This window comes from Sander lucioperca, chromosome 15 (assembly GCF_008315115.2).
Source record: "Sander lucioperca isolate FBNREF2018 chromosome 15, SLUC_FBN_1.2, whole genome shotgun sequence".
Classification (NCBI taxonomy): domain Eukaryota; kingdom Metazoa; phylum Chordata; class Actinopteri; order Perciformes; family Percidae; genus Sander; species Sander lucioperca.
This window is the reverse complement of record NC_050187.1, coordinates 15607385-15621164: the sequence shown is the minus strand read 5'-3', so window position 1 is coordinate 15621164 and position 13780 is coordinate 15607385. Positions and strand designations below refer to the sequence as shown.

The window sequence follows — 13780 nt, the reverse complement described above, 5'->3', positions numbered from 1 at the left end:
TGAACCGTGAAGGAAATATTTATTGAAGGCACGACATACACATTTACAACACAAAACACGTGACTGGCATATTTTAATAGCTGTTTATAACATCATGGTGTCATGTATAAGGCATTTAGTATCGTGATCCCTGTAAATATTGAGGGCTGAAATACAGTATTTCTCACTAATGTGCGACTTCAGCTTCCTTAAACCAAAATCTCAGTGCAAAATAAAAAATCAAGTAAAACTAAACAAAAGTCAGCTGCTTAACTTCAACTAAATACAAATATTTGTGTAATAAATAAAACAGGCTAAACTTCAGTTTCAACTGCCAAAAAGCACATTGACATTAGATCGGGTCTGTACTGCCATCTACAGGTTTAAAAATGAAACTACCAAATTAACAGAGATGATCATCAAAATGGAAACATACGTGCAGAATGATTAAGAGAAACTATAAGACAGCTTAAAGCGTTACCAGACTTCTTCAGATGTCTTCCTCTGTTTTGTGTTCTTTAGCGAACCAGCCTTTAGTGAGATTTTGAAATAATGAGACCACTGAAATGATTGTTAGTATATCAGTTCATACAGACAGCAAAACTAAAATGTAGAAATCAACATACAATGCACATTACTGCGAGTGATTTTTATTATGCACAGACTCATGCTGTTTTTACAGAGATGACAGATCTATGGGGCACAGTGAATGCTTAATGTGGGTTTGCATAGTTGCTAAAATTCGGCCGGGAGACACTTGGCTTGGTTGGACTTTGGTTTCCCGTTATACGCATGTTGTACTGCTTTACGTACACTGAGGTGGGATGTGTTAAAGGATCAACAGGTCGCTAAGGCGGAGGGTCTTTAGTTCTCCAGGTTCATGGCAATCTGCAGGCAAGCACTTTGCTCTACAACCTCCTCCAGTACTCTTCAACCACACATTGTCACGTAAAGCCACTAGCGAAATGAGAAATAAGGTTAGATGAACAGAAAAGATTGACAAAATGTATTGAGATGTTTTTGTTAAACAGAACTCACCTCGTTGATGTTCATCTCAGCCTCTCCTGATCCCTCCTTGTCGAACAGCTGGAAAGACCCTGGTAAAGTTTTCACAATTTGTCAATGGTGTTGTAATTCTCACTGTATTAATATGTCATAGTCTGCAAACATACAGTATACATTTAGAACAACATCTGTTAACAATAATACTCACTAAACATGGCTTCAAGCTTGACCAAGCAGCAGATGAAGTTGTCAAAGTCAATCATCTCGTTCTCTGCATACCGGGCTACCAGAATCTGGTTCAGTCTGTTATTCAGTTTAAAACCTACACAGGAAGAAAGGGTTACACTTCTCATCTGTGACTGTGTGTATAGTAAACAATTGTGGAAATGATCATCAAGAGCATTATACCTGCTGCCTCCACAGCAAGACGCATCTCATATGAACTCATGGCCCCTGACTTGTCGAGGTCAAAATCCCTAAAAATGACCTGGGAGACGGAGACAAAGATGTAAATAGAAATACAGAGAATCTAAATGTAAAAACTGCTCCTTGGGCGTCGTTATTATTTTTATTCATTCTCACCAGCCACTTTCGGATCTTGTTCCAGAGGATCTGAAACTCCACCAGCCCTAAACGGGCACTACCATCTTTCTGGTAAACACAGCGTCAAGGGTTGGAACTACACACAAACACTAGCCTGCTAAATGCATGATTTTTAATTTGTTTCTGATTAAAAAAAAATCAATGTAAGGGACCGTTCGGTATTTATGGAATGGACCACCGGAGGAAAATAGGGGAGGGTCATGTCTTTTTATTTGTTGTTGAGGGGAGGGTCATCCAACATTTTTTTGTCTGGGCGGGGTCACCCAACTTTTTTATTCATGAAAAGAGCAAAATTTCAAAGTGGCTTGTTTGGTGCATATTTATCCATGTAGCTCTCAGTCTCGGCCCCCTAGCAGATGGGTCTGACCCCATACGCGGAGTTTGCTGGGGGGGGCAGGAGGAGCACTGCCCCCTGGTGGCTCAAATAGGTAATTGCATTGTTTAAAAAAATGAGTGGAATAATTACATCTGGCATGACCAGATATTTTATAAATATCTTAAAGTGCCCATATTATGAAAAAATCACTTTTTCTGGGATTTGGGGTGTTATGTTGTGTCTCTGGTGCTTCCACACACATACAAACTTTGAAAAAAATCCATCCATGCTGTTTAGAGTGAGATACGGTTTATGAATGTGTCCTGCCTTCAGTCTCTGGGTGAGCTGTGACGTCACAAGCCGAAACTAGCAGGCTAACCGCAACCATTAGCTCGTAGCGTTAGCATGCTAACGCTAGCATGCTACCTCGTTCTCAGTAGCAAAGCACTGCTACAACACACACAAGTTCACCATAATCTACAAAAGAACTACTTACATGTGCGCCCTCATTTAGAAGTCTCCCAGCTAATCCTGCCTTGTAACTGACCGAAGTTGTAGAAACAGCCTTTCTTTTACTGTCTATGGAGCTAGCTAGCTGACATGATCTACATCTGAGCTACTGGGCATGTGCAGTGCAATCAAAGATAGTACAGAAGAAGAAGAAGAAAAGAGGTCTCACTCTGTAGCTAAAACAGAGACCAGGTGAAAAGAGGATCTGCAGCACTGAGAGAGAGCACTGCAGTACAACAAAAATATGGTGTTTTTTGAAAATTAAACCATGTAAACCTATTCTGGTACAACCTTAAAATACAATTATGAACCTGAAAATGAGCATAATATGGCTGCTTTAAATAACACAAAACAACTGGTGATAGGTAATACATCAGAGTTCATATGCTGCTTTAGTAAAAAAAATATTACTTGGCTGATGATGGGAGCAGCAGGACGCAAAAAACGAAAGTTACTGTTGCACTAGTCTGGACATCTTGCCGTGCCAACCTTGCAATAAAGGTTTCCTAAGGGACTGTTCGTTATTTAATTAAGGGGCCACCGGAGGAGTTTTGTGGACTCTAACCTAGAAAGACTTGACCCTCCCCTAGTCAATAATAATTTTCCTATGACCCTCCAAAATGATTTGAAAAAGAGGCATGACCCTCCCCTTGCATGCAAGTTTGCACTTAGAAAAATAGTACAGATACCATTTGATTTTTACAGCCATGATGTACAGGAGTTAACCTCTGCATTCTCATCTTACACATCACACTCCTCTGTTATGGTGTGGTGGCCATTTCAGTAGATTTACTCACTAACATAGTTGTGGAAACACAATAAGCATGGAAACTAAATTGCATTACTTCAAATATTGCATTACTTCAAATACTAAGTTACTGCTCTAGTAAACTAGTATTCATATGAAATAGAACAATAAAAGATTGAGACCATTCAGCAAAGGACGCTGGGATATAACCAATTCAACACTGGTTGCTATGGACTTGTCACTATCGTCATTGTATATTTTAGCACATAGGTAAAGCTGCCGAAGCTGAACATTATATTCCAAAATACATATGTTTATTTTTAATGCAGATTTTAAGTTACATTGTAACAATTTAACAATTCGCCTTTATGAAATCCAATCGCGGCACGGCTGTTTTGGAACTCAATAGACAGACGCTTAAATTCAAAATGTAACAGTGAACAATCAGTGTTGGACCTACAGTCTGTTGAGATGCCTCTCCAAACTCACCATAAAACGTTAAAACACGTTAAGAAAAAAGATCCGTATTTTGCCGTAATCCAATGACACGGAAAAAAAAGTAATCCACAGCGATCAGTAGATCCATCAAAAGGGTCACGGTGTATCCAGCAAGGTCTATACGAGCATCACATTCACCAGCCAGCTCCAAACAGGTGAACAAGGCCTCTCCACTTCGCCGTTTAAACAAAGTGGAATAAACGTATAAAAGTCCAAATCTACACAAAACCCGCAATCAATTAGTAAGCTGACATCACATTTATATACATGGCATTTAGGGACCGTTCGGTATTTATGGAATGGACCACCGGAGGAAAATAGGGGAGGGTCATGTGTTTTTATTTGTTGTTGAGGGGAGGGTCACCCAACTTTTTTATTCATGAAAAGAGCAACATTTCAAAGTGGCTTGTTTTGTGCATATTTATCCATGTAGCTCTCAGTCTCGGCCCCCTAGCAGATGGGTCTGACCGCATATGGGAGTTTGCTGGGGGGGGCAGGAGGAGCACTGCCCCCCTGGTGGCTCAAACAGGTAATTGCATTGTTTAAAAACTGAGTGGAATAATTACATCTGGCATGACCAGATATTTTATAAATATCTTAAATAACACAAAAGAACTAAATGGTGATAGGTAATACATCTGATTTCATATACTGCTTTAGTAAAAAAAAATTACTTGGCTGATGATGGGAGCAGCAGGACGCAAAAAACGAAAGTTACTGTTGCACTAGTCTGGACATCTTGCTGTGCCAACCTTGCAATAAAGGTTTCCTAAATGCCATGTATATAAATGTGATGTCAGCTTACTAATTGATTGCGGGTTTTGTGTAGATTTGGACTTTTATACGTTTATTCCACTTTGTTTAAACGGCGAAGTGGAGAGGCCTTGTTCACCTGTTTGGAGCTGGCTGGTGAATGTGATGCTCGTATAGACCTTGCTGGATACACCGTGACCCTTTTGATGGATCTACTGATCGCTGTGGATTACTTTTTTTCCGTGTCATTGGATTACGGCAAAATACAGATCTTTTTTCTCAACGTGTTTTAATGTTTTATGGTGAGTTTGGAGAGGCATCTCAACAGACTGTAGGTCCAACACTGATTGTTCACTGTTACGCGTCTGTCTATTGAGTTCCAAAACAGCCGTGCCGCGATTGGATTTCATAAGGGCGAATTGTTAAATTGTTACAATGTAACTTAAAATCTGCTTTAAAAATAAACATATGTGTTTTGGAATATAATGTTCAGCTTCGGCAGCTTTACCTATTTGCTAAAATATACAATGACGAAGCCTAGTGACAAGTCCATAGCAACCAGTGTTGAATTGGTTATATCCCAGTGTCCTTTGCTGAATGGTCTCAATGTTTTATTGTTCTATTTCATATGAATACTAGTTTACTAGAGGAGTAACTTAGTATTTGAAGTAATGCAGTAATGCATGAAGTGTGCATTTAGTTTCCATGCTTATTGTGTTTCCACAACAATGTTAGTGAGTAAATCTACAGAAATGGCCACCACACCATAACAGAGGAGTGTGATGTTTAAGATGAGAATGCAGAGGTTAACTCCTGTACGTCATGGCTGTAAAAATCAAATGGTATCTGTACTATTTTTCTAAGTGCAAACTTGCACGCAAGGGGAGGGTCATGCCTCTTTTTCAAATCATTTTGGAGGGTCATAGGAAAATTATTATTGACTAGGGGAGGGTCAAGTCTTTTTAGGTTAGAGTCCACAAAACTCCTCTGGTGGCCCCTTAATTAAATAACGAACAGTCCCTAATGAAGTTCCAAGATCCATTCCTGCCTGATAACTCATGAGGATACATCCATCAGGTTGACCATGGTCCTGCATGATTCCACACTGAAGCCATCAGTCTTCAGATCTTTGTCTGCAAAAAAAAAACACATGGTCAACAAAGGCACAGTTGCACAGAGGCTTGTAAGAGAGCCAATCCAGGAAATGGATGGTGTACAGTGGAATGTAATACAGTAGTGATACATGTATTACTAATATGTAAATTTTCTAGTAGCTATGAATTGTTAAAAAAATAGACATAAAACTCACGGCGGGAGAGGACTCGGTTTAGAATGGTCCGAAGCTCCTGAATAGAAATCTCCATGTCCTGAAAAAAGAATTTGCAAGTCTTTAATTGAAGAAGAACAACAACAACTTGTCTTCACCATAACACGGGTGATACCATTTTGGATGTTTAAAGCTTTAAAAATATTATCTAAAATACCACTAAAAATACAAATGCAACCAACGATGCTCAACAGTGAGACAGATCTGTTTTTTTTTTTCAGAATTTACCTCTCCTGCTAGCTGGGCGAACATGGACTTAAAAGAGTCATCAATGTCGTCTTCATTTATTTCATCCTGTAGGAAACCACAAATACAGAGGCATTGGTTTATAATCAGGGTCCTAGTTATTTTTCATTCATACAGTATAGTATGTAACGTTTTCGTTTTTTTTTCTCGCCGATACGTACATCATCTCCTAAATCAGCAGAGATTTCTTCATCCAGTTCTCTGCAATGGACAAAAACATTTTAGCATGAGGTTTACATTTATACACATTACAAATACATAAACGGACATTAAAATCACATGCAAAAGACACATACTCTGTTTCTGATTGCTTCTCAGTGAAGACTCTCAGGACAAAGTCAGCCTCCTTACTGGGTTCAAAGGTGGAGGGGACGACGAGGTACTCTCCAGGGGGCAGACGAAGCCGTGTGCTCACCTCTCGCAGGTTGATGAAGGTCTCAGAGCGAGCACACGATGAATGTTTCAAAAAGAAATCTTTCTTCAAATGGACATTCTGGCAGCCTCTGTACTAAGGGCAGTCGGAAACAATACATGGGTTGAGACGCATTTGCGTGTTTTTAGGTCAATTTAATTGAAATCACATATACCTTACACTACTGCCAACCATTTTACAAAGCATAACAGTTAATTTGTTTAACTTCTAACTGCATTTATTGAAAACTAGCTTTCATATTGGATGGAAATTACAAATAGGTCATCCATTATAATGAACATCAAGTCTGCTTTCTTATGATTTTTTTGATGATGCAGTTAAATATTGTGGATTGAATATCTCAATTAAGTTGCAAGTGTGTGATTTTCATGAAATGAATGCGATGAACACAATGCGCAGAGACCAGTGTCTACTTGGGAAAATGCTTTTTAAAACTAACATGATCAGCAGTACCGTAAAATATACATCATTCATAGTAAATGGGCTAAAACCTGACAAATCACCAGTATAGTTATTATCAAAAATGCTTTGGTTAAATAAACAGTGGTAGTAAGTGATGCTCTGCCTACCTCTTCTGGAATCTGCATAAAAGAAGATAAGCGGGGGAAACAACAATGAGCTGAGGCAAACTTTAAAAAACATAAATAATGTATGTATGTAGTGTAACTATGAGAAGGGCAAAGGGACAATACTGATTTTGCATCTCTGTTCTCACCTCATAAAGAGCAAAGCCAATGGTGTGCATGTCCTGACCATGGCGCCGATACCTGCGGCGGTCCTTCTGCATGAGAGCTACTAGAAAACTGCACGCCACCTCATCATCCTCCGGGTCATCATCCTCCTCCAGCAACGTGATCTTGTACTGGGGGTTGATCCAAAACGTGTCTACACAGATGGTGAATTTGCGTCAGCCTGTTTCATAGTCTATGTCTTATCTATGTCCGTTTATCAGGGTTTCTACAGGTTTCAGCAAGTCAAATTAAATACTTTAAGACCTTTTTAAGACCATTATGAATGAAATTTAAGACCTACATCACGACATCAAAAAAAAAAAGTCATTTGTAGTCGTCATAGAGCGAATTATATTTGGACTAGCGACAGAAAGAACTACAACACCACAGAGTAATATATATTTTTTTAAAACATTCTGAAGACCTACGGGAACAATCAATGAGCATTAGAGGTAGTGTTACCTTTTTAATTATTTAAGACCTAGAACACAATACTTTAGCGAATTTAAAGTGCTCATATTATGCTTTTTGGATTTTCCCCTTTATTGTGTTATATATCTTTTTTTGTGCATTTTATAGGTTTACAAAGTGAAAAAGCCCAAAGTCCACCCCAAAGGGACTTACCATCTCCAACAGAAAACACTGTTCACAAACTGCTCCAAACAGCTCTATTGTAGTCCAGCCTTTACTTCCATGACGAACGTGCGTCACTTTGTAACACACGTTATAATGCTCGCCTAGCTGCTAGCGTGGCACGCCCTCATACTCTGCTTCTGACTGGCTAGTAGTGCTGATCTAGGTACTGCGCATGTGCGACTCCCAACAAAGATGGAACAGAAGTGAGATGTCTCACTCTGTAGCTAAAGCAGAGAGCTCAACACACAGGGTGAAAAGAGGAGCTGCAGCAATGTGCAGTACAACACAAATATGGTGTTTTTTTGAAAATTAAACCATGAAAACCTATTCTGGTACAACCTCTAAATACAATTAGGAACCTGAAAATGAGCATAATATGAGCACTTTAAGACTTTTTAAGGCCTAAAATTTAGATTTTGAAATCTTAGACTTTTTAAGACCCTGCAAAAACCCTGCTTTATAGACTTTGATGAATGAAAGGCATCCTGTGTGACCATACGGTTGGGACTCACTGGCATGGTTCCTGCAGCCTCCAGCGGTGCTGCCTCTCCTCCATGCGCCGTAGAACTTCATGGTGTTCCAATGGCCGAGACTGTCTTCACTTAGAGCATCAGGAGTCAAGTTACAGATCTCTAGCCGAGAAAACTGCCTCTTGAATTCACTGAATGACATCCTGGAAGATTAAAATTTACTTTTTGGTCAGAAACCTAGATGCATTTTATTAAAGAATAGTTTGGGGAAATAATTTCATTCGCTTTCTTGCCGAGAGTGAGATGAGAAGATCAACACCACTCTGCTATCAATCTTCTCATGTAACTCTCTGCAAGAAAGTGAATAAGCATAGGCCTATTTTACAAAATGCCGAACTAGTCCTTTAAAATACCTTCAGTACATACAATTGCCATACAATACTACTACTCTCACCAAAACTCCCCGTCTTCCATCTGAAGATGCAGGTCGTCTCGTTCAGAAGGGTCAACCTCATCCCATTCGGGGGAACTACACACAACAAGACAAGGAGACCGGAATAAACATTCAGTAAGAGACATTAACACTCATGAAGGAAGACATTAACCAAACAAAACTAGGGATGGAAAAATGTTAAGTACACAGGGACATTTATTATGCTCTGGAACTCTCACTTATCACTCCAGGCGCCAGTCCACTCCACCTGACCCCAAGGGTTACGTATTCGGATTAGGCGCTCCATGTTGCCGCGGAAATCAACCTACATAACACATGGAGTGATGGGAAACTTAGGACCATTAATGTTATTCATAATGGTAACCAATTAAAGACAACAGAGTTATATATAGACAAACCTCCTTCAGTCCAGTGACTGAGTAGGCGTGGCCCTTCACAAGCTTCTTGAACGTAACAGCTTCCATGTCGAAGGCACTAGTGATCTGTATTAATAGGAGAAACACAATTACTGCGTCAGAGTAGGAATTGTCTCGCACAGAAATAAATAGAAGTGCTTTTAATTTTATTGGCTTTCTCAAAATGGCGCAACATTGATCTGCGTGTCTTGGTGGCATGCCAGCATGGTCAGCACTTACATCGATAGAGCAACCCAGCAGAGAGCCTCTCTCCAGGGCTTTGCCAATTATCCTGTGGAGATCTTTGGGAGCCTTGCGGAGCTCGTACATCTCAGACACACCACCTGTGAAGTCCTCAAAGCCTTCAGTGGTGCTCCCTCCGGACAGAGCCTCATAAGAGCCGTTCAACCTGACACCACATTAGAAAAACCACACTTGCCATCAACGGCAGCCCTTTAGAATGGGATTTACAACTTCCTACTAAATACACTCTGAATAATTAAACAACTGAGCCGGCTCTTTCAATACCTACTTGGCATAAGCCTTCTCCAGTAGTGCACTCCAGAATTCATTGCCCTCAGCAGAATGGACAAACATGATCTCCCCATCTTTGACAGGCAGTCTGTCATCTATCACGACATCTACCCATTCGCCGAACTGCCAGAACTGCAACACAGAGCAATAATCAATAACACCATCAAACTGAATTGCTTGCCTTACACTTGATAGGAAGTGCAAAGAGGAACTTAGGAGACCTGAAAGTGGAAGATTCCAGCATAGTCATCTTGGAAGGACTGCCCATGTGGGACAACCCGATGAAGAAGCCTCTCATTCAGGGTGAGCGAGGCGATGGCTGCCAAGAGCCAGCAGTCACCTGCACGTGAGAATATGCATTTAGCAACCTTTAAATCAAATAATGTCTATTTTTAGAGGACAGATTCAACACTCAACAATAACAACAAGGGCTCACCCAGCGCTCCCTGACAGATGTCCGTTCTGGTGGCACCACCAACAATGAACTGAGGGTCATCCGTCAGTTCCTGTGGGGGAAATTAAATGTCTGAGTGAAGACATTTAAATCAGTCAAAGTCTCCGAAATGAGACTCGTCGACACATTTTACAATCTGCTTTAAAAAGGCGACACATCTTTCAAACCATTGCTATTCTTTGCATCTACACGTCAACTTCCTGTGTTTTCATGAAGCACTGTAAACAAATGTCAGAGCGAGGGAGTGGTCAGAGAATGCCATGCGATGCCAACAGCTGCAGTGGTCAGAGACGTTCCTGTCTCTACTTGTCCTATTCTGTCTGAGTTTGCAGACATGAAACACACACAGTGCCATATAATATGTTTGTTTATATGGACTCTTGCCAGTCATCACCTGCAAGAGTCAAAACCACATGCTGGTTGAGAAATAATACATGAGAAGCAATCCAAAGATAGATGAGTGAGGTGTTTCCACTTAATGTCCAGCCTTAGGTCTGGAGTGTGTGTCTTAAAAATGATCTTTTCATCTGTATCTGGATATTTAATAAGTATGTTATCTTGTGTTCTACTTAACATATTAAATATATCAGTTTTATGCATTAGTAGTAACCACTCACCGTAGGCCGCTTCCACTCCACATCCCTAGTTTTGGAGGAATAGGGGGCGAGCTCCTTGAAGCCCAGGGATGGAGGCTCAGCAGGGAAACAGGGGTCTTCAAACAGGCAGCCGGACTCCAAACATTCCTGCTTCAGGGCCTCGTAGTCCTGGTTGGAGAAGTGCAAAGCCTGCTCCTTGGAGCCCATGCCTTCTGCCCGCAGTCTGTTGGCGTGTATGGTTGCAGATATCCCTCCAGCTGGACACATACTGGTGTGAGATAAAAATATGGCGCTGTCTGGGTTAGCACACGCACAGTGCTGTCTATTAATAGCAGTAAGCTAATCTGTGGCACACTCCAGTCTAAGGGTTACAGCACAGTAATCAGGTGTGGGTACTTGTGTAGAAAAATAATGTTCAAACTAGTGATAAAAATTGTTTCTTTTGCTGATTGGAGTCAATCTGCCTTCAACTAATTAGCCGGATCCCAAGTTCGACCCCATATGGAATCTACAATATGCTATACAAAACATAAAGCTGAATACTTTGAAAAATGACAAACAAAATTACCACAAAAAGCAAAGGCCATTGAGGAAACTGAGGTCAGGTCCTTGGTATTCTATGTATTCATTTATTGAATTTGTAGGGGGAGGGATTTTACATTCTACCATTCGATTCATTATTTTAGACTCAATATGTGTGAGGGCTACGATATAATGAATAAATAAAGGATTCAGCATTTTCCCCCAGAATTTTGTTCCCGACAGTGTGGAGAAGACTTTCATGACCTTCATGTCGGGAAATAAAAAATAGAATTAAGCAGTTTATTGAGTAAATGAGATGTAAAAAGTCCAAGTAACTAAACAGATTTAAGGACCTTATTTTTAGGTCAACTTTTCTGAGAGTGGAAGGGCTGCGTTGGTGGGACTTGCGACCTCAGTATTTCTAATGTCCTAGATACGGCCCTGCAAAAGGCAAATCCTGCAAAAAGTAATTGCCATGTAAAATCAAAGCTAATATGCTGCTATGGAAACTTCAGTTAAAAGCCAACAGAAAGTTAAGCCCAGCAGAGAAATAACAGAAAATATTAACAGAGGAATTACATTACGGAGGAATGTGAGACAAGACACCACCTTAAACACAGCAAACACAGGAATAACAAAAGAACATAGAAACGTGATACCTTGGCTGTAGGCAGACCGAGAGGGAGAATGAGACAAAAAAGAGAGAGAAAAAAAAAGGTAATTCACTCAAGTTTAAGCAGTGGTTAAAAAGAATAATTTCGATTGAACTGAGTTGCAGAAGCTTGTACAGCCCTAATGGACATTAGTGTTTAACCACTCAGCAGGGATATTTTTCTCCTCTCTGAATGCACTTGCTTTTCTATGCCAGTTCCACAACTTGCAGTCAAGTTTCAAGGGAGAACATAATAGCTTTGTGAGGAAATCAGGAGTTAAAAAGAACCAAATACATCAAGAAGCAGGCTTTTAGATCTGTTATAATGGTCTGCTCCACTGGAAGGGAATACTAATGAGCTCAGTTCAGTAAACAGTCCATTGAAAATAACAAGGGCTAACTTGGATGGCGCTACAGTGGTGAGAGACTAGGATATCTATGAGGAGGGGGAAATGAATGAGTTGAGTTTCTATAATGAATTAGAAGGAAAAATGGATGTATCACTATTAAAAACAGACTGTGTTTTTGATAAAATACTGCAGGCGCATTGTTTTTTTTGGCCAGCCCCCCAACCCTGAGGCCCCTCATACCCTTAGAGTCTGCAGGAATGTCCCTCTGCTCTGGAACAACTAGAGAGAGAGACTACTGCTGGCTACTGACCAAAAGGATATCTCTATTTTTCCCCAATGGGCAGAGAACAGCTGATCCATGCATTCTGTAATGATGATGTCATCCATAGGACTTTAACCTCAGCAATGCCCAAAACCAACCAACAGCATATCTGTCAAAACACTGGGGTCCCCTCTAAAAAAACAAGACAGAATAATGCTGCACACATGTTGGCTGCTTTCTGATTTCATAGGCCTGTTAACTATCAAGTCAGGCATGTAATGCAGGCTCAGATTGTTTACAGCACCTGTTCAGAACAAGTAGGCCTGTCTTTTTTATGGCCTGCAGCAGCCTGCTTCAAACATTTCTGGACTATATACTCTACAACACATCAATTACACTCATTTCACACTGGATGTCATCGCTGAATTAAATCTGTGTGCCTGAATGTGACAACTGTAACTGTGTTGTGGACTATTATTAATGCTACAGCGTGCAGTATATATTAAATCAAAAAAGAATAAAGGCAGTGTGAAGTGCACAACGTCTCCGTCACTGAGAACATTACAGTGGCCTACACCTCAATAAAACCGTGAGGCACCGTTAACCTTAAGCCGACTAAAGTAACACATTCAGTGATATGAAGCAAACAAGACGATTACACTCACCGCCGCTTTTTAGGCAACTTACGGCTCCTTCAGAATGGGTCGGATAGTGATAATCGAATGAATCTGTGAAAGGGGGGCAGTGGTTTGGTAGCCAGGAGGCCAGTAGCAGGTCCAGCCCGGTCCAGCCCTCCCCGCTGCTGCTGCACACAATGCAGGAAAGACCCGCCCCCACAGGAGGAGGGGCCGCTGCTCACTGCTCACACCCGGGCCAAGTGTAGCACACACTACTGCCGCTAGAGGTGCTACTGAAGCTATAAAATACATGCTATTCAGACCAAAACTTTAATGACTTTAAATAGGTAGGTCAATATTATACTACGAGGCAATGTCAGACTGAAATATATATAATATAATGGGGCTATAATAGCCCAGTGAAGCATATAGTCATAGCCATATTCAATTAAATTCAGTTCAACAAATACTCATAGTGATACAAATAAACACTGTTAATCACAAAGTTAAACAATCAATATACACTTAAAAACTGTAGGGACTGGCAATAAATACATTAATGGATAATATATTGATTGAACTAATATCATATGCAAGATGATGTTGTAGCTATATGTTTTATGTTATGTCATTGCTTATTTACTGTATGTATATGACACACGTTTTTTCCTTTGACCAAAATTTTGGTC

The 13780-nt window shown here is 40.4% G+C and overlaps 1 protein-coding gene across 5 annotated transcripts; it reads right to left on the bottom strand.

Moving 5' to 3' along the window:
* Window positions 1–2: 2 nt before the first annotated feature.
* On the bottom strand, window positions 3–13323 carry LOC116051586 (calpain-1 catalytic subunit-like). Of its 5 annotated transcripts, none has more exons than XM_031302114.2 (22): window positions 13140–13323; window positions 11870–11885; window positions 10710–10956; window positions 10075–10144; window positions 9860–9978; window positions 9637–9770; window positions 9108–9513; window positions 8928–9013; window positions 8710–8784; window positions 8298–8458; window positions 7134–7303; window positions 6988–6999; window positions 6282–6493; window positions 6147–6186; window positions 5968–6033; window positions 5722–5779; window positions 5481–5545; window positions 1567–1635; window positions 1393–1471; window positions 1193–1306; window positions 1018–1076; window positions 3–936 (listed from the first exon to the last, which is right to left on the bottom strand). In XM_031302114.2, exons 3-22 carry the CDS (start codon window positions 10953–10955, stop codon window positions 910–912), a joined length of 2268 nt encoding a protein of 755 aa, XP_031157974.1. In that variant the 5' UTR covers window position 10956; window positions 11870–11885; window positions 13140–13323; the 3' UTR covers window positions 3–909. The 5 variants fall into 5 exon arrangements, with proteins under 5 accessions (XP_031157974.1, XP_031157987.1, XP_031157992.1 ...); XM_031302127.2 differs by having other exon boundaries at window positions 11870–11874; window positions 13140–13293; XM_031302132.2 differs by lacking the exon at window positions 11870–11885 and having other exon boundaries at window positions 9108–9191; window positions 9345–9513; window positions 13140–13291.
* Window positions 13324–13780: the final 457 nt, after the last annotated feature.

Coding starts and splice junctions, on each gene's coding strand:
- LOC116051586 (XM_031302114.2), bottom strand. CDS start 10,955: ATGTGTCCAGCTGGAGGGATATCTGCAACCATACACGCCAACAGACTG. Junction 9,771..9,859: donor CTGGAATCTTCCACTTTCAG/GTCTCCTAAGTT, acceptor TCTGTGTTGCAG/TTCTGGCAGTTCGGCGAATG. Junction 5,546..5,721: donor AAACCGAGTCCTCTCCCGCC/GTGAGTTTTATG, acceptor TTTTTTTTGCAG/ACAAAGATCTGAAGACTGAT.